At 29.5% G+C, this 19262-nt stretch overlaps 11 protein-coding genes across 11 annotated transcripts; 5 read left to right on the top strand and 6 right to left on the bottom strand. All coding sequences in view use genetic code 12, as the record gives it.

Moving 5' to 3' along the window:
* Window positions 1–111: 111 nt before the first annotated feature.
* On the bottom strand, window positions 112–867 carry RJT21DRAFT_115473 (uncharacterized protein; the record flags this gene model as incomplete). Its single annotated transcript, XM_064880349.1, has 1 exon — window positions 112–867. One exon carries the CDS (start codon window positions 865–867, stop codon window positions 112–114), a length of 756 nt encoding a protein of 251 aa, XP_064736587.1.
* Window positions 868–1577: 710 nt separating this feature from the next.
* RJT21DRAFT_115472 (phosphoglycerate mutase family protein) lies at window positions 1578–2606 on the top strand (the record flags this gene model as incomplete). Its single annotated transcript, XM_064880348.1, has 1 exon — window positions 1578–2606. The coding sequence occupies one exon, from the start codon at window positions 1578–1580 to the stop codon at window positions 2604–2606; it is 1029 nt and encodes a 342-aa protein (XP_064736586.1).
* A 1596-nt stretch (window positions 2607–4202) lies between these two features.
* Window positions 4203–7253, top strand: PTP3 (tyrosine protein phosphatase; the record flags this gene model as incomplete). Its single annotated transcript, XM_064885554.1, has 4 exons — window positions 4203–4682; window positions 4764–4935; window positions 5020–5574; window positions 5662–7253. 4 exons carry the CDS (start codon window positions 4203–4205, stop codon window positions 7251–7253), a joined length of 2799 nt encoding a protein of 932 aa, XP_064736585.1.
* Window positions 7198–8136, bottom strand: TRX1 (thioredoxin). The gene has a single exon (XM_064882289.1). The coding sequence runs from the start codon at window positions 7893–7895 to the stop codon at window positions 7584–7586; it is 312 nt and encodes a 103-aa protein (XP_064736584.1). The 5' UTR covers window positions 7896–8136; the 3' UTR covers window positions 7198–7583.
* Window positions 8137–8287: 151 nt separating this feature from the next.
* CTM1 (cytochrome c lysine N-methyltransferase) lies at window positions 8288–10249 on the bottom strand (the record flags this gene model as incomplete). Its single annotated transcript, XM_064880347.1, has 1 exon — window positions 8288–10249. One exon carries the CDS (start codon window positions 10247–10249, stop codon window positions 8288–8290), a length of 1962 nt encoding a protein of 653 aa, XP_064736583.1.
* A 674-nt stretch (window positions 10250–10923) lies between these two features.
* On the top strand, window positions 10924–12028 carry HCR1 (translation initiation factor eIF3 subunit j). Its single transcript, XM_064882288.1, has one exon. The coding sequence runs from the start codon at window positions 10955–10957 to the stop codon at window positions 11801–11803; it is 849 nt and encodes a 282-aa protein (XP_064736582.1). The 5' UTR covers window positions 10924–10954; the 3' UTR covers window positions 11804–12028.
* On the bottom strand, window positions 11988–12970 carry RJT21DRAFT_127921 (uncharacterized protein; the record flags this gene model as incomplete). Its single annotated transcript, XM_064882903.1, has 2 exons — window positions 11988–12802; window positions 12946–12970. The coding sequence occupies 2 exons, from the start codon at window positions 12968–12970 to the stop codon at window positions 11988–11990; spliced, it is 840 nt and encodes a 279-aa protein (XP_064736581.1).
* A 9-nt stretch (window positions 12971–12979) lies between these two features.
* RJT21DRAFT_48769 (TRAPP subunit) lies at window positions 12980–14001 on the top strand. The gene has a single exon (XM_064884786.1). It carries the CDS (start codon window positions 13148–13150, stop codon window positions 13889–13891), a length of 744 nt encoding a protein of 247 aa, XP_064736580.1. The 5' UTR covers window positions 12980–13147; the 3' UTR covers window positions 13892–14001.
* On the top strand, window positions 14002–14864 carry RJT21DRAFT_48768 (peptide alpha-N-acetyltransferase complex A subunit). Its single transcript, XM_064884785.1, has one exon. The coding sequence runs from the start codon at window positions 14112–14114 to the stop codon at window positions 14787–14789; it is 678 nt and encodes a 225-aa protein (XP_064736579.1). The 5' UTR covers window positions 14002–14111; the 3' UTR covers window positions 14790–14864.
* On the bottom strand, window positions 14865–16068 carry RJT21DRAFT_48767 (uncharacterized protein). Its single transcript, XM_064884784.1, has one exon. It carries the CDS (start codon window positions 15729–15731, stop codon window positions 14940–14942), a length of 792 nt encoding a protein of 263 aa, XP_064736578.1. The 5' UTR covers window positions 15732–16068; the 3' UTR covers window positions 14865–14939.
* Window positions 16069–16166: 98 nt separating this feature from the next.
* On the bottom strand, window positions 16167–17962 carry RJT21DRAFT_133328 (alpha-glucosidase; the record flags this gene model as incomplete). The annotated part of the gene is made up of 1 exon (XM_064883187.1): window positions 16167–17962. Exon 1 carries the CDS (start codon window positions 17889–17891, stop codon window positions 16167–16169), a length of 1725 nt encoding a protein of 574 aa, XP_064736577.1. The 5' UTR covers window positions 17892–17962.
* Window positions 17963–19262: the final 1300 nt, after the last annotated feature.

Raw genomic sequence — 19262 nt, 5'->3', positions numbered from 1 at the left:
TTATTAGTTTGACCGTCATAATTAGGTGTAAAAAAAAGTGTTGATATTACTGATAAGACTTTTACAGCCAACGTAGATTACTACAATATAATTCTATATACTTCTATATAACTAATTACTACGATTTGAATTATTCTTCTTAGGATTAGTAGATTTACCTACTCCCAGGATCATTCTAAGCTTTAAATAACTACATAAATATTCTTGTTTAAACTCCAAGGGAAGATCTAATCCACCAATTTCATAAAACTCTAAATATCGATCTAAACGAGCCTCATCCATCAAATTAATAGTAGATAAATTATAAATAAGAAGTGATTGAGGTAAATATTTTCCTCTACTATTAGAGAATGATGGTAAATTCTTATAAAATGCTTCAGAACCTATTGAAATCTTTTTGTAAATATTTAATCTACAATTCTTATGAAATTCTAAGTACAAATTCTTAATATTTGTAATCATTAAATAAGGATTTTCAGTAATTGGATCTAAAAGATTTAAAAGCTTACCATCTTTAGGTAAGGATTTATCAAGGAGTTCATCATACTGACGGATAATGGTTGATCTATCAACAATTGCATGAACAGCTTTTGATACTTCTTTGGCTACTTTAAAATACTTATATTTTTCTCCAAGAATATCAATCTGACTACATAACTTGATTTTAATGATATGCATTGTCGATAAGTTGGTAACAATATTAGAAATTGTTGGAGTATTATGGCTTGCTACTACAGGATCAATATTAAGAAGTCTGAGTAGTGTTTTAATTTCCGATTCTATTCTTTTGATATGACACTTGTAGTCAGAGAGAAGACAAGCAATAGGTTCAAGTTCTGCTTTACTTATTGGATCATTTGAACTCATTGTAATTATACTAACTAAAATGCTTTGTTGATGTTTAAGGGTTCTAAACAAATTAAAAGTGATTACGCCTTTCGGGTTTTGGTTTTCTGGTTTTCCTTTTTAAGAAAATTTAGCAACTTTCTCTACACAACTTTACTACCATACGCAATTTTTAATTTTGCTACAAAAACTATTATAAAATACAATCTTGTTAATCAGTTGATGAGTTACCAATTCATTCACTTCAAAGAAGTATCATAATTAAAGTTGTAAAGTCACACTGAATCAATATAGAAATCTTATACTAGGTATACTTTTTGCACCCATACCGCACACTTATACAGTACCACAAAAGATTTAGATCTACTTTGCGTTATATTTGTTTTGGGGTTCCTTTTGTTGTATGTTTAGATTTTGCGGTTGTCATGTATAACCACTTCAACTGTAGTAGTTATTCGCAACATACCATAGTAGTTATGAACAATTCGAGGAATGTCAAGCCTTATATTGTAGACATACTAAATGCTAGGCCAAGCCATACTTTAAAAATTTTCAGAGATGAGACCCATTAATTTTTGATGTCACACGTGTATAAACAGAAATTTATGTATGCAAATTAAATTTTGCGTATACATATAAATAAACATTAAAATCAGCAAAATACAGAAATTCGTAGAATGTAGTAAATGAACTGTAAAAGTCGAAAGTTAGAATAGAAGATGTTGATGAAGATGCTAGAAATTAGATGGGTTGTTGCTGTTGTATTTTTTGAGTTAATAGTAAATGTAACTGGTTTATATTTACCAACTCAACAAGTACAACAGTTAGAAAATTACCATAGCTTTAAGGTAGTTAAACCACCATATTTATATTCGATTGACCATTATTTTCAACAACATGAACATTCAAACGAAGAAGAACAAGTGAACGAAGATGCCGAAATCTCCGATATCAACAATATTGGTTTAAAGCCCCATTATACCTGGGATAAAATTCTTGATGATATTCGTCATCTTAATAAGAAACATAAGAAACATCAATTTAAATTATTCTTTCTTCAAAGACACGGAGAAGGATGGCATAATTATGCTATGGAAGAAAAATATAACAGTACTGAATGGAAATGTTATTGGCAATTACAATCGGGAGATTTTGATGGTACAATTGAATGGGATGATGCAGAATTAACTCCAAAAGGAAAACAACAAGTAGATGATTTATCCAAACAATTTAGTCTCGAAGGTATTCCAAAACCTTCGAAATATTTTGTGAGCCCATTAAGAAGAACTTTAGAAACATGGGAAAGAATGTGGAGAAATAGTAAGGAAAATTCAGTTATTCCTGTAGTTAAAGAAAAAGCAAGAGAAACTTATGGTATTGGTACTGAAAGTAAACGTCATAATAAAACTTATATTATAGATAAATATCCATATGTTGAATTTGAAGCAGGATTTAGTGAACAAGATGAATTATGGAGTTCTGCTGAACATGAAAGTTCACAACATAGAAATTGGAGAGTTCAGCAATTGTTAATTGAAATTTTTGAAGAGACTCATGAAGATGACGATATTGTTATAAGTTTAGTATCACATTCAGGAACAATTAGTTCTATATTAAAAGTTATTGGACATAAAAAATGGAAATTACCTACTGGATCAATGATTCCAGTTGTAATTGGGATTGATTGGACAAAAGGTGGGAAAACTTATAAATTAAATAAACCATGGAAGACATTTGAGGATTATTGTCCCAGTAATTAAGAGAAAGTTTATAAATGATATTTATTGTGTATAATATAAAAATATAGGTGTAAATGGAAGGTTTGACTGCAAAACTAATAAAATGTAAAACTTACATATAAAACAATGTATGTCAATGCAAGTTAAGAGATACGAGCAGATATGAAATTTCTTACGATTAGTTGTAAATGCAACCAGGATTATGGTGTGGTTTATATTTAGTTACTGTTTTCGTTTTATTTCTTTTCCTCAACTATAAAAAATGAAATTTTCATTATCTGACATATCGAACTGTGCATTCTAGAGATTGCACAGGAAAAGTCAGACAAATAACTAGAAGATATGATATAAGAGATATATGACAAGTTGTATCTCAATTCGTATCATATAGATTGTTCAATGAAGCTACCATTTTTTTGATAGTTAGTATATAATAGAGGACTAGTTAACTAAATAGAAGTATGATGTCATACACACTTTAAGGGCCAAAAAATATTTTGAATGAAAAAAAATAAAGACTAAAACAAAATGTCAGTCGCCGACAAAGAACCGAAAGGATGGTCTAAAGTAAGTTCTAGAACCGAATATCAAATATCATAACATTTCAGAGAAGGGCTTACCTTCCTGTGTTTATTTCTTTAAACCCCTTATTATGTTATACACATACACTTTATGAGCAATAGTATCAATATTTACTTTTATAATGATTTATTTATGAGTGTTTGCTATATTTAGTAGTTTCTTTGCAAGGTTATGTAGAACAACTAAAAAGGGTTCTAGAACTTAGAACACAAACTATCAGACAGACAAAAAACAAAAATGAAGACAGCGAACAAATTATACGACATGTAAGATTAAAGAAGGAGAGAGAGAAAGAGAGAGAACAAGTCACGTGCGTTTCCCATACTTAAATACAATGAATGAAATTATCCTAGGTGATCTTGCCATCCTTTGATGAATTTAAAGTTAACTTAAAGTAAAATCTGCAAGAACCCCCCCTCATACTCTAAGTAATTTATAATTATTTAATTGTTCAAACTATAAGCCCTAATACCGTGGCTCTTAATAATTATAATCTTCATTAAGTAAGCCAGCCTTTATTAATAGAAACCCACAAACAAAAAATCAGACAAAATTGATACAATCAGACATAAAAAAATCGCACTCACTGTTAAGAAAAATTTACCCTATATAACGGTTTACTGACTGATTATTCACAACCAACTAATCTGTCAAAACACTGATTATCTTTATTTATCTAAAGATAGTATTGTGTTCTTGTTCCTATTATAGACCACATTTACTAAATTTCCTACTTATCAATAACAAATTAGAAGTCAAATATTGTCATCATATATCCATATCTTTCACCCTTGTTTTGTAACCGGCTTTCACTCATTCAAGCCGTACCAACGTATAACTTTGACTTTTACTATCGACTTGTCACCAATCTCCTTATTTGAAATTTGAATATAAAAGTATTTATTTCATAATATATGACAATAATTTGAATTTATTATAATTATCTTATCATATAGTTCCATTACCATATAGAAAATAATACCTTTTACATAGTCAGAGATCAGAAACAGACAATTATCAAATCCCAAATTAGCCATGTGTTCTTCACCTTCGCTATGTACTCCAAACTTCACATTTCCCAATAATTCATCATCTACAAATGGGAACGTAAATGTAAATGCCAAGACAAGTACAAATAATGGCAGTGTCTCCACCACTAATAAGAATGAAACTACCGATTATTTCTTTAGTCCTAAGATAAAGCATTCACTACCATCATCACAAGTTCAACCATCAGTTCAACCACCAGTACATCCACAAGCTCAACATAAATCATATAATGATTCTATATCATCACTATCTTCAAATTTATCAGATTTAACTATATATGAACATGGTCATACTTCAACATCAATTAATTCTAAAGTAAGAACAGATTCTTCATTAATTTCAACAGATACTTTAGTAGAACCTCCAAGTATAAATTCAAATTCTCATACTAATCCATTCTTCAATTCTTACAAACATAAGTATAATACTTCATTGTCTGCAAATTCAGATCGTCTGGCACATTTGGTTTCTTGTAAAGAAGAAGGATCGATAGACTCAGCCACGGGCAATGCTTCTAATATTATTACATCATCTCCACCTCCAAAGACTGGATCTTTTCCCATACCTACAATTCATCAAATACCGAAAGCTACATCAGCAATAGAATCAAATTTTCCCTTTAATAGTCGTATTCGATCTGTAAGTGCAACAAATCCAATTTTCACTTTAAAAAAGCAAATTACTTTACCAGCTTTATCTTTAGATACTACTAATGATGGTAGTATAAAAAATAACGATAATAATATAATGAATAGAACTCAATCTGTATCTAACGCCCCAACAACTTCTAATGACATTGCAGCTTTTGATTCCATAGTTAAAAATGAACAACTAAAACGTTTGAATTATTTACCTACTCAAAATTTCAAACCTCTGATTGAAAATTTATTACCAACTAGAATAAATTATCATACTCTAGAATTAATATCTCAACAAATTCAATTGGATTCATTAAATAATAATAATAATAACAATAATACTACTGGTGGTGGTTCTAATAATTTAATTGTTGATATTCGTCCCTTTACTGATTTTGTTAAATCTCATATAACTGGAGCTTTAAACATATGTCTTCCATCAACTTTACTTAAACGAGCTAATTTTACCCTTACAAGATGTATTAATTCTTTACCAGATTATGAAAAATCTCGATTTAATGATTTTATTAATGATCCAAATGGTGGAGTATTAATAGTTTATGATTCTGTTAATAATTCATCAAATTTATTTCATTTCCTTAATAAATTTGTTACTAGTCCTACATTTATTGCTAATATTAAAGATAATGTATATTTATTAGATTCAAATTTTAATCAATTTCAAATTAATTATCCTGAATTAATTGAATCTGGATCAGGTACAACATTAAAGGATTCATTAAATTCTTCATCTTCATTAACAACTTCTCCTACTAGAATTAATACTATACAAGATTCAATACCAGAATTATCAACAGTAAATTCACCTCCTTCAAATTTAAATAATTATTTACCACCAATTATTGTTACTGAAAGATCAAGATCTCAATCTTTAGCTGAATTTTCTTCTTATCATCGATCATCAGGTATAACTCCAACTAATGAATATCTGAATAGTACTACTTTATCAACTCCAAATCCTTATAATTCTTCAATTACTGCTAGTACTCCTATTTTAGCTACTAATTTTTCATTACCTAAGCTTAAAACTAATTTTAAAATTAGACATAATGAAGAATTACTTTCAAGTACTGATAGTTATAATTTAAGTGATCGGGGAAGTGGGAATGGTAATAATAATAATCCATTTGAAGTGTCTAAAACTCTTCAAACCAATCATAATAATCTTTTTAAATTATCAAATATTCCTAGTGATAAATCTAAATTACCCGATTGGTTAAAAACCAGTGTTTTAGATGAAAATATGATTGAATCTACTAGGAAAATAAATGAAGATTTCTCAAGTTTAGAAAGATTTGAACAAAGAAGATTACTTCATGCTTTATCATTAAATAAACCATTATCTTCTACATCATCAAGTTCTACTAAAAGTACAATTGGACCTAATGATTTAGGTTTAAGTCCATTAGATGAGCAAGATGATATTCCTCCAACTATTAGTTGTGGAATTGAATATGGTCATAAGAATAGATATAAGGATATATTCTTATATGAACATTCAAGAGTTAAATTAAAGGCTAGTCAAAGTCCATGTATTGAAGATTATATTAATGCTTCATATTTAAATCCTCTTGGTAATATTGATGAAGCATTATCAATTTCATCATCATCACCAACTAAAGAATCATTGAGTGAATTAGATTTAACACAATTAAAATATATTGCAACTCAAGGACCTCTTGAAGAAACAATGGGAGATTTTTGGAAATGTATTATTAATCAAAATGTTCCATTAATTCTTTCACTTACTGATGAAGTTGAAAATGGGTTATTAAAGTGTTCACCATTTTGGAAAAGTGGAGTATATATTAGTGATAAAGATACAATTAATGTTAAACTTGAAGAAGAATTTACATTTCTGTCATATCTTATAATTAGAAGTTTTCAAATTTCCATGAATACTAATAAAGATGAAACAAGACATCATTATGTTTTACAAGTTCATGTTTTAAATTGGCCAGATATGGGGACAATGCTTGCACCACTTGATTTAATTCAAGTAATTAAATTAAAGCATTATGTATTATCATCAATAAATTTAACAAGAGTATCATATCCTACAGCAATTCATTGTTCAGCAGGATGTGGTAGAACAGGTACACTTTGTACAATAGATACAATGATTAAACTTTTAAATATTAATAATGATGGTTATAATTTAAAGTATGATCCAGTTTATGCAATAGTTAATAATTTCCGTAAACAAAGAATATCAATGGTACAAAATTTAAGACAATATTATTTAATTTATGAAGTATTATTAAATTTCGTATCAGAAGAAGATATTAATCAAATTAATTTAAGAAATGAATTAATTCATTTACCAATTATATCAGATTTTATTAGAGAATTTAATAATTCTCAATTAATTCAATAAGGGATTTCTATTTCTATTTCTATTTCTATATATTTTATATATTCATTTACTGTACTATTTATACTGCTTTTCAATTCTTATATACATTACAAATCTATCATCTGTGCTTATATACTACAAGTTGCAAAAAATCAAAATCTTCATTTTGAGGATTATTGATTGTAGCTTACAAATCAAAAAATATATCAACTTCTTACGCGTATATGTCTATTAAAATAACATAAATAAATTTATATACTAAACCTATATGTGTTCAAAATAGGATTTATAATAATAACACTAATGATACTAATTATATCAAATTTAAAAATTTCAATTATTTAAAGAAATTTAAGCATTAGCAGCTAAAACTTGCTTTAAAGCACCTGGGTTAGCACCAATAATTTTGTTAACAATCTTACCATCTTTAAAGAAAATAACAGTTGGCATAGATGAAACTTCATATTCTTGAGCAATTTCACCAAATTGATCAACATCAACTTTAATGAATTTAGCAGTAGTATATTCTTTAGAAAATTTATCTAATAATGGAGCAATCATCTTACAAGGTCCACACCAAGTAGCAAAAAAATCAACAACGACTAAACCATCGTGTTGTAAAGCTTCAGTAAATTCTTGTTTAGAGGCAATAGTGGCAACCATTGTTATTTATGTGTGATATGTATAAGTATTTATGAATGAAATCAATTGATTACAATATAATTAAAATATATTTGCTGCCAAAACTAATCAGGGATTCTTCCTCCATTTTATACTTATCAGTTTTTTTCTCGCCGCTTGGTAATGTTCGAACTTGTTCTAGAGCAGAGAATTTCTTTTTTTAAATTTTCATTTGTAATGCGCACGTGATCGACCCTCAGTATGACTAAGCTTTAACTTAAAACTGTAAAAGTCTATTAATAATGTATTAGGTTAAAATAAATATATACTAATTATAGTGCCGTATTTTATATACAAAAGAAATGACCTAAATTATTATCGGTTAATAAACACGTTCAAGTGTATGACTTTACCGTCATATAATTTAAGTACGGCTAATCTAATTCCATTTCCCGGGGTAATGACCGATAATTAATTTCCCAATCATGATGAGCTAAATGTTCTGGTAGTACAACCGAGCGAGGGTCTTCATCATATTTCGCAACGATAATTTCTAACATGCGTTTTTGCAACCGATAGTAATTATTAATCATAATCTTATAATTGTCATCATCATCATCATCATCATCATCATATTCTTCTTCTTGTTCTTCATTTTCATTAGGGCCATCTTTAATATTCCTTAAAGTTTGTAATTTATCTCTAATATGTTTTATAATATAATCAATAGATTTTAATATTAAATTATCTTCTTCAACTGGATTATTAACTCTAATTTCACTTAAATGACGAACTATTTCTCCCTTATATTTTAATCCAATTGGTTCAACTCCATTAATTACATCATATTGTGATTCTTGCAGATGTAAAATTTCTAAAATTTTATTATCTTCAATCTCATAATCATTAGGAATTTCATTATATTCTTTAAAATTATCTACTGCTCCTTTTTTCCAATCTTCATTATATTCTAATCCTTCTAAAAATAATAACGGTAATTTATTACCATAAATATTGAAATAAATTTGATCATCACCTTTGTTACTTAAGACAATTTGAACTTGTGGCATAATCCTTAACCATTTACATATTTGTGTAGCATGCGGATAATATTTATCTAAGTGGATTAATTTATATTCAAATAATTGGTAATATTCTTTTATGGATGGGTTCTTAACTAATTCAGGAATGAATCCATAAGTTGTAATAAAGTGTTGAATACTCTCGGTTGGTGAATAACTAATAGTAATTTCAATTTCATCATTATCATTTAATTCATTAATTATTTCTCTTCTTAATTTCAATACTATATCTTTATTTGATCTATCAATATCAAAATATGAATTACTATTATGTTTATGATTGGCAAAGTCTAATATAGGTACTAACGTGACATTAGTATAATAATCACCATTATTATTTCTTTTGCTGATGGTACTACCATCAGTATTTGAATTAGTTTTATGACTATTAAGATTATTATCACTAGTTATTCCATTAAGTTCATATTCTTCCAGTTGTTCAGTATCACTAAAGTCCAAACTATTGACCAAATTCTCCAACTCCAGAGTATTACCATTAAGGTCATATTGTTGACCTATTAATGTACTTTTTTCATTCTCATCATTTTCCTCATCATCCCCATCTTCATCATCATCATCTTCTTCATTATGTTCATGTGGAATCTCTAATGTTCTTGATTTGATAGCTTGTGTTAATTGATAAAAGGTTCTAAAAGGTAAAATACTTCCCTCAAAATCGATACCATGATCATATAATATATTTAATTCTTGAATAAAGGAATCAAATTCAAATTTAACTTGATTACTATTTTGTATATGACTAGATATAAATGGATCATCACTTGATTCAATACTTGGAAATGCCAATGTCAGAGTATGCAACAATATTTCAAGATAAATATCAAATTTCCTTAATGGTGATGTTTTATAATAATCACTTGAATGAGTTTGAATTTCTTGTAACATTTTGAAAGCAATAAAATAACATGTTACAATTTGAGTTTCAGTACTGGGTTCAAAAATTTCCAACACATTAACTATTAATTCACTATCTTTACATTCTTCATCAACAAATGTTTTATCTCTAACTTTCAAAACTTCTAAAACAATTAGAAGATTTTTATAATCGAAAGTTGAACTTTCTGGGATTCTTAATATTATTAAATCCACATCTTCATTCTCTTCATTTTCTTGAATATTATCTTCATTCTTGAAAAATAATCCTATTCCTCCTAATTCACTTATATTAACTGATAAGTTATTATGTAAATTAATTTCACTCTCTTCAATCCATTTTATAAATTTAGTATTATTCTTAACTCCAGGGATATTGATTCCCTTATGTAAAAATGAGGTTGTTATTGACCCGGTCATTCCCTTCCTCTAATTATTAATAAGAAAAGAAACAATGAATAAAAAGTAACTACTAAGATATTACAGCTTTCCAACTACCCATTGACTTCTTTACAGTTACTCAAATATTAAGCTCGTGGGTTAATTAATCAATTATTACCTACAGATCATCGTACGGTTGGGATTTTTGGAGAGAAACATCCATACTGCAATATATTAAACAAAGATGCAATCAGTTGATAAGATGTATATAATTATTAGTAAGAATTAAGAGAAGCCAGGTTTTGAAAAGAGAATAGAGACGTATCATAAAGCCAATGACCAACCATTTAAAATTCAGGAAAACTTAGTTCTAAGATTCAGTTCATATTTAAATAAATGGGCACCCAGCTTAAACTTCAAATTGGTTGCACAGCACCGTAGAACTAGTGGAAAAGATTGATTTTTTTATCTTTTTGATCTGCAAGTTAAGGAATCTCTTGAAAAACCGGAGTGACTATTAACATTCTCAACATGTATTTCTATTCTTCACCTGAACTCAATATAAGCACTAGTCTAGCTTAATAGTCACAAGATTAATGCTGCAAGGTAAAAGCCATTCCTTGGTTGAGCTGGGCCTGCATATGGAGACATCAGAAACGTAGAGAAAAAAAATGGAAAGAAGAAAGTTAAAGATCTTCAATATTCCTAATAACCGTTTTAGTTAATAAATATAATAGTGAAAATATGTCTTGGGACGACGAAGATTTTGATGTTCCCACCACCTCATCAAATACCAAGGCCACTCTTGGTTCATGGGAAGATGAAGAAGAAGATGCAGCTGTATTAGAATCATGGGATATTGATGAAGAAGAAGAAGAAAGAAAGAAGAAAGAAGCTGAAGCTCAAAAGGCTAAAGAAAGAGCTGAATTAAAGAGAAAACAAGATGAAGCTAAAGCTAAAAAGGCTGCTTCTAAATCAGGTGAACAAGTTTTGTTAGAAATTGATACCCTTGATGAACATACCAGAAGAGAAGTTTTAAAGGAAGCCGAAAAGCATTCAGACTTAAAAAATACTCAAGATTTATTCGGAGAATTATCTGTAGATGATGGACTCGATTTCAATAAGTTGAATGAACACCCAAGAGAAGCAATCACCAAGGCTGCTATCGCTGCTGCCCAAGCCAAAAGACCCGTCATTACTAAAGATACTCCATTAGAAGTTCACCCATTATTTCAACCTGCAACTAAAGCTGAATTTGAAAAATTAAGAAAAACTTTAGGAACTACATTGACCAAATTAGCTGACGATTCTTTATTGAATTATAGTTCATCTTTAGCTATTGATTTAATTAGAGATTTGGCTCAACCTTTATCTCTTGAAAATGTTAGAAAACTTGTATCTACTTTAAATGTTTTAGTTAAAGATAAGGAAAGAGAAGAAAGACAAGCAAGATTAAAGAAAACTGGTGGAACTGCTTCTGGTGGTGCTGGTAAGAAAAAGGCTAAGCCTGCTGCCAGACCAAATGTTGGAGGATTCAAAAAGGATGGAATTGAAGATGACTTTGATGACTTTGGTGATGATGATTTCATGTAATTAAAGATAGCATTATTCCCTTTCTTACTTCATAAATAGATCTTTTTCTTATCTAATTTATTTCACTTTCACATTTGGTTGTTTCAGGTTGACTTTCTGTTACATTACGGTATTAATATCAGTTGGCTTTTTTTTAATTTTTTATTGATTATAATATTTATAACTTTAATGCATAGATTATAATTTATAGAATCTTTCGAAGGATTACTTTGTATTTTAATGGACCTAGAAGGTTTATAGGATCAGCTCCTTTGGCTTCTTTGGCGATTAACTGTTTTCGAGACATGCTCCTCTTCTTAATTCCTTGTAACTTATGAGCTACCGCTTTTCTTTGAATCCTTACTTTTCTATTCTTCTTCTTAACTTTAGATTTTAAATCTAATTCAGTACTTTTATTTTCTATTGTTGGAATTAATATGACGCTAGAATCTGAAGGATGTGTAGACTTTTCCTCATTTAAGCCAGATTCGTCTCTTAGTAGTTGTTTATTCTTTTTCTGAACTGAAATTTTGGGCCCTTTGGCCCTTTCAGTCTGCTCAACTTTCTTAGATTTCACCTTAGTGGGTTTCTTTAGTTTAGCCTCTTTCTTTTCATCTTTCCCGTTAATTTGGGCATGCTTGCTACTAGCAAGTTGCAATTCTTGTTCTGGTGAATCATATTGATTTAATTCAGCACTATTTTCTTTATCATTCACTATTGGGCTCCCCTTTTTATGTATTGTAAAATGGATCTGATTAATTTCTTCACTTAAAACAATCTTTCTTTGGACCTCATCTACTTTTTCTGATTGTAAAGGTTCAATGATAAACGAATTAGAAGGGGTAGAAGTTGCTTTAAATGGTTCTTTCTTACGATATTTTCTACTTTTCTTATTCTTATTTACTTGCGTATTACTGCTCTTTGGCAAGACATTCTTCTCAAATATACTTTCAAGCTCTTCTGTTAATCCATTTCCTGATTTCGTTTTAACTTGTGACAGTTCAAGTCTTAGTTTAGATTCTATAATTTGTTAGTGCTGCAAAAAAAGTGTACAGTAAAATTCGACTAGTACCCCAACAAAGTGCGGATATCAAGTTTAATGTAGTATTTTGTTCATCAAAACTATGCTAATTTTATCTTAGTATAGGTATATAGCCACCTACTTCTGTTAGTAGGACTTTTCTTCATATTATGTCCTAGTAATCAATTAGTAGCTCTTATCATTACTATAATGCCGCCTATACAAAAAACTATGTAGGGGTCGCGATCTTTTTATATGAACCAAAAAAATATATAAAATGTCTAATCCAAATAAAAGTGATATAGCATTATAAGTAGATATAAGACATTTACGCACAATACAATATGTCGAACGACAATGATATAATACTTTCATCAGCGACATCTATGTCGACATTAACTATCAATGAAGTTTCAAAAGATGGGTTTGGATATAATCCATCTGTTGGACCACAGTCAAATATCATTACACCAGAAGCATCAACCTTTTTACTTTCTAGTAAGAAATCAATCATCACCAATAATCCTAATTCCATCTATGATAAGAATATTATTAATAAGAAGAATTTAGAGATAAGTCTAAGTTCTTTAGCATTTCTCTTTTGTGAAATGGTTAATTGGTGCCATAGTAATTCTAAGGGGATTCAAGACCTTGAAACTAGATTAAATGGATTAGGATATCAAGTTGGACAAAGATATATTGAATTAATTAAATTAAGAGAAGGATTTAAGACTAATAAACGAGAGGTTAAGATTGTTGAAATACTTCAATTCATACATGGAACGTTTTGGAAAGCTATATTTGGGAAAACTGCCAATGAATTAGAGAAGTCTCAAGATGTTTTAAATGAATATATGATTACTGATAATGTTCCATTAATGTCAAAATTTATTAGTATACCGAAAGAATATGGTGAATTAAATTGTTCTGCATTTATGGCAGGTATAATTGAAGGTGCATTAGATTCTCTGGCTTTCTTTGCTAATGTTACAGCTCATTCTGTTCCTATAACTGGTTATCCATTAAGAACAGTATTTTTAATTAAATTCGATGACCTGTTATCTATTAGAGAAAGTTTACGTAGTTAATTCCTATATAGTAATTCAATCCATAGCATAGCATCATTTCGTACATACATTATAACACCCCACTAGTAAAGATGGATCTTTTGTGTAAATCTCACTGAGGTTGAAAAAAAAATTTGATTGACGAACTAAAACTTACTTTGACATTTTGCTAAGTTTACCCCAGTTGAGCTAGTAATAAAGTAAAAAGACAAGACAAGAAGATCATTCTATATTAGAAAAGATGGGTATAACTATAAGGCAAGCCACCATAAATGATATACAAGCTATGCAAAATGCCAATCTACAAAATCTTCCTGAGAATTATTTATTGAAATATTATATGTATCATATATTATCATGGCCACAAGCAAGTTTTGTAGCCACTACTTATGATACTATTGATATTGAAGATGATGAAGAACATGAAGTAGATAATTATGTAGATAGTGAAAATGGTGATAATAAATTTGAAGATAAAGTACAAGAAGTAGAAGATCCTAAAGGAGATCCAGCATATATAGCGAAAGGTGAAAAAATCATTGGGTATGTATTGGGGAAGATGGAAGATGATCCAGAAGCAGCAGATAAGACACCTCATGGACATATTACATCTTTATCTGTTATGAGAACTTATAGAAGAATGGGTCTTGCTGAGAAATTAATGAGACAATCATTATATGCTATGACTGAAAGTTTCAAAGCCGAATATGTTTCATTAAATGTTAGAAAATCTAATAGAGCTGCTATCCATTTATATAGAGATTCATTAAATTTTGAAGTTACTTCAATAGAGAAATCTTATTATCAAGATGGTGAAGATGCATACGCTATGAAATTAATGTTGGATTTAGATGCTTTATTACCATCCAAAGCTCAAAAGGGTGAAGTAGATGATTTTACTTGTGATTTATTAGCATAATTTTTCAATATGAATTCAGCTCATAAGAGAATAGAATCTAATAGAATAGCATAGCATAGAATACGTCTGAAAATTAACTAATGTACATATATTAATACTACTACTAATAATAATAAGAATAAGAATTTGAAGATAATAACGACCCCTTAATTAATAACGTTCTTTCATTCTTGATGCAACTGTACGTAAATTACCATAAACTTTTCCTGGTGGAGAACCTAAAATTAATGATACTACTGCTTCTCTTGCCATTCTAATATGAGTAAATCCACCTAAAATATGAATCTTTGAATCAGCCAATACAATTCTAGTTCTAGTTGCATTTTCAATGGCAAATTTAGTTTTACCATCTTTACCAGCAATTCTACCAATTGCTCTTGATAAATGATCACCTTGTAAAGTTTTAACATCTTTAATTTCAAATGTTTCTATATATAAATCGTCTAATCTTAATAATGCAATGGCATCATCAACATCAAAACCTAAAGTAAAAGCTTTAATAAAATCAGCACCTTTTTGTAATGCTCCATCATCAACAGTGAATTTATTCGTTCTTAATTCAACAGTTTTAGTTTTTAAATTCATTCTAACTTGTAATTTTAAATGATCAACTAATGGTGGATATATCTTTGGCCAAACTCCCTTAAGTGGAGTCATTCTATGAGGTGGAACTGCAACTTTTCTAGATTCCAATTTAACTTTCATACCTGCTTTAGAAGCAGCTGAAAATTTAGGTTTACCAGTAACATCTAATACCACTCCTTTACTTTCATCTTTTGAACTTTCTGGAGTTTCTTCTGTACTTGGAACTACATTTGCATCTATTAACATTTCATCTTCATCTTCATCATTATTAACATTACCAATGTTATGCTGTATTTCCGATGATATATTTGTAGGGGTATGATCTCTTAAATTCTTAATAGCGGTTGGAGCTGCCATGATTTCTATTAAGTTATATGCTAGTGTTGATGGTTTAGTTGTAAAATGTATATTTGGTTATACGCTATCTTTAAAAAAAATTTATTCTCATCTCAGAAATTTATTTTAACTATGAGAGACTCAAACATCCACACTGCAATAATTAAAGTTATCTTTACAATTCCCCATAGTCTAATACACATGTTAATATTAGTCAGACATATTTCACATACTGTATTAAACGGCTGTATACTGAACCCCCCAATTAGTAGTAAAATATTTAAGGAACTATTATATAAATTGACGAATTACGAAATTTTAAATTTTGATGAGACACGCGCTACCAATCACGTAAAAGAAGAGTACTACGTAACAATTATTTCCTTGTCAGTAATATTATATATACGTCTTTGGAAGATATAGAAGTAAGCCATAATTTTATTACATTTCTTTACTCTATGAAACTATGTAAACTCGGCCTTCATACGGAGTTAATATCTCTTCAGTTAAATTATCCACATTGGAATGGACTAATTGAAAATCCCCTTCTATTAACTTTTCAAACTTTATGGAATCAGTTGAGAAATTCATCACAACATAAGCATTTGCAGATGTAGAGTCAAATTGTGAATTATACTTTACGTAAGTAAAGACTTTCTGATTATCATAATCTAAGATTTTAAAAGATCCATAAATTAATAAATCTTTGAATTGTTTCCTCAATTTTAAAGATCTTTTCCAAAAATTTAAGACAGAATTGGATTCTTCGACTTGAGATGCAACATTAATTGTTTTATAATTGTCGTTGACTCTTGTCCAAGGTTCCACAGTGGAAAATCCACCATAAGGTGAATCATTCCATTGAACAGGCGACCTTGCATGATCTCTAGCAACCAAATTAACTGCATCCATCAATTCTTTCTTCTTTTCATCAAAATCCTTATCTTCTCCAAATCTTTCTTGGAAATATTTATAATAGTTGACAGTGTTGATGTCTTTGTATTCATCTATAGACCAGGATCTTGGAAGATTACTCATAGCAATTTCCTGACCTTGATAGATGAATAAAGTACCTGTAAGGGTGATTTGCAATAACGATAGTAATTTAGCCGAGGTTTCATAATACTTAGGATTACCAAACCTAGTAACTGACCTTGCCAGATCATGATTTTCTAAAAATACAGTGGACCAAGCATCTGTTCCTTCAATGAATTCACATTGTTCTTCAACAGCTTTTTTGAAATCAATTAGTTTGTAAGGGTTGAGTTTGAATCTATCCCCTCTGATTGTCCCAACATTAAAAATATTAAATAAAAAGATCATATTCATCTCTCCTTCTTTGGCACTTACATACTTTAAGGCAGCCTCTCGAGAGCAGCGGCCAACTTCTCCAACAGTCATAACGTCATATTTTGAAATAACTTCAGAGTACATTTCCTTATGAAATTCATGAATTCTGGAACCATTTAAAGTATATAGATCACATGGCTGAAAAGCTTTGTCTGGGAATACAATTGGTACATCAGGGAATTTTTGATCTTTGGAATATAACCCAGCAGTGTCTATTCTAAACCCATCAACTCCTTTATTAAACCAAAATCGTAAAGCTGACTCATAAAGTGCAGATCTGACTTCAGGATTTTCCCAATTTAAATCTGGTTGAGATTTAGCGTAAAGTCTCAAATAATATTCACCAGTAACTTCATCATACTCCCAAGCAGATCCAGAGAAATGTGATCCCCAATTATTTGGAGGCTGTCTTTTTCCATTTTCATCATACTTCGGTGGTTTCCAAATATACCAATTTCTTTTTGGATTTGATTTTGATGATCTTGATTCTTTGAACCATTTGTGTTCACTTGATGTGTGATTAATAACTAGATCTAAAATCAACTTCATACCTCTGGAATGTAATCCTCCAATCAATTCTTCCATATCTTCCATGGTACCATACTTTGGATAGACCGCTTCATAGTCACTAATATCATATCCCATATCATCTTGAGGAGAGTTGTACATTGGACTTAACCATATTATATCAATACCCAAGTCTTTAAGGTAGTCCAAAGTGGAAATAATTCCAGGAATATCTCCAATACCATCTCCATTTGAATCTTTATATGAAGCTGGCCAGATTTGATAGATGGTAGCGTCTTTCCACCAATTGTAAGTAATCGTCATTGCCAATTGTCCTGTCCCACAAAGAAGTATATATGTTTGGATCTTGCAGTTATTTTATATAATTGAAATTTTGGCCAAGAAAATCCTTGTGGTAACAAATGCAAAAAGTAAGTTTAATCCTAAATTACTTACAAAGCATAACAATGCAATACATTATTTATCCGGTACATATTTTTTTTGTTGTATGACATGTATAATCTTTGAAAAATTCTATCTTAGATTCCTATACTGATGGGGTAAGTTAAAAGTTACTAATTTGTATATATATGTCTGAGTGTTGCAAGTGACTGCTCAGAAGTCAAGACGATTATCCCCATGTGGCACCTTTCCAAATTGAACCAGAAATTTTATTATAAAAATTGCAACGTTTTCAGAATCTAATTTCGCAATAATTTGGATCTAAGATATTGCGAGGTCCGTCTCATAGTAATCAGTTTAAGGAATAATTCAAAATTATAAAGAATTTCTTGGTTTTGTTAATTAGGGGTACAATTTCAAAGCTTAAATGTCTAATCATTGTAAAGAACAGAAGTAAACTCGTCTTATTTCATTAAATAAGTTTCATTTTATCAATTGTAGACCACTTAATAGTCATTGTTGAAAGGAATACTCTGATAGCACATTACTTTGGATGAATTAAAAAGTTAATTGATGGTTATGCAGGTGCCACTTTGTTGCAAAAAAAGCAAATCAAAAAAAATAAACGCAACGACCTTGAGGAGACCCCCTACTTCAAAACTCTAAATGTTAACTAGTAGAGAATATACCAAAATAAAAGCAAATGACTGGTATAATCTATTGTTTCCATAATCTATATACAAACGTGTTGAATACATTCAATACATATTTCTTCTAGATCTACTTCAAATTAGATGATTTTATGGTTGGTGTAAGCGAGCGAGCAAGCGAGTAATAAAAAATAAACCTAATTATAATTGTGCTCAGGCACATTCTTTATGCATTTCATTAAAATACCTTGTGTGGATTCTATTCATAGGATAAGATGTAATAGAATATGATGCACAATTTCCTCACTATGTATTGGATTGGTGATTTTTGTGAAAAAAATAATGAAAGTACTTTAATGACAGTACTCTATTTTAATTTGAAGACCGAAATGATGGGCATGCCAAGTGTGTAAACGAAAATAATAACGGTAAAAAGTCTATTAAATCTATGATACATCATGCTTCCCGTTTTTGCATAACCAAACACGGGGGTTATTAAATATAATAAGCAACATGACATTCTTGGCAAATATCATGTAACTATTTTGGTATGATTATCTGGTTATGTAAAGTAGATGCAAATTAGTTTATAGTGAAATTTATTAGTCAATATGAGTTACGTATCATCTCATTAATAATGTCA

This window comes from Scheffersomyces amazonensis (genome assembly GCF_036850825.1).
Source record: "Scheffersomyces amazonensis strain UFMG-HMD-26.3 chromosome Unknown RJT21scaffold_6, whole genome shotgun sequence".
Lineage (NCBI taxonomy): Eukaryota > Fungi > Ascomycota > Pichiomycetes > Serinales > Debaryomycetaceae > Scheffersomyces > Scheffersomyces amazonensis.
This window is presented reverse-complemented; position numbering and strand designations above follow the sequence as displayed.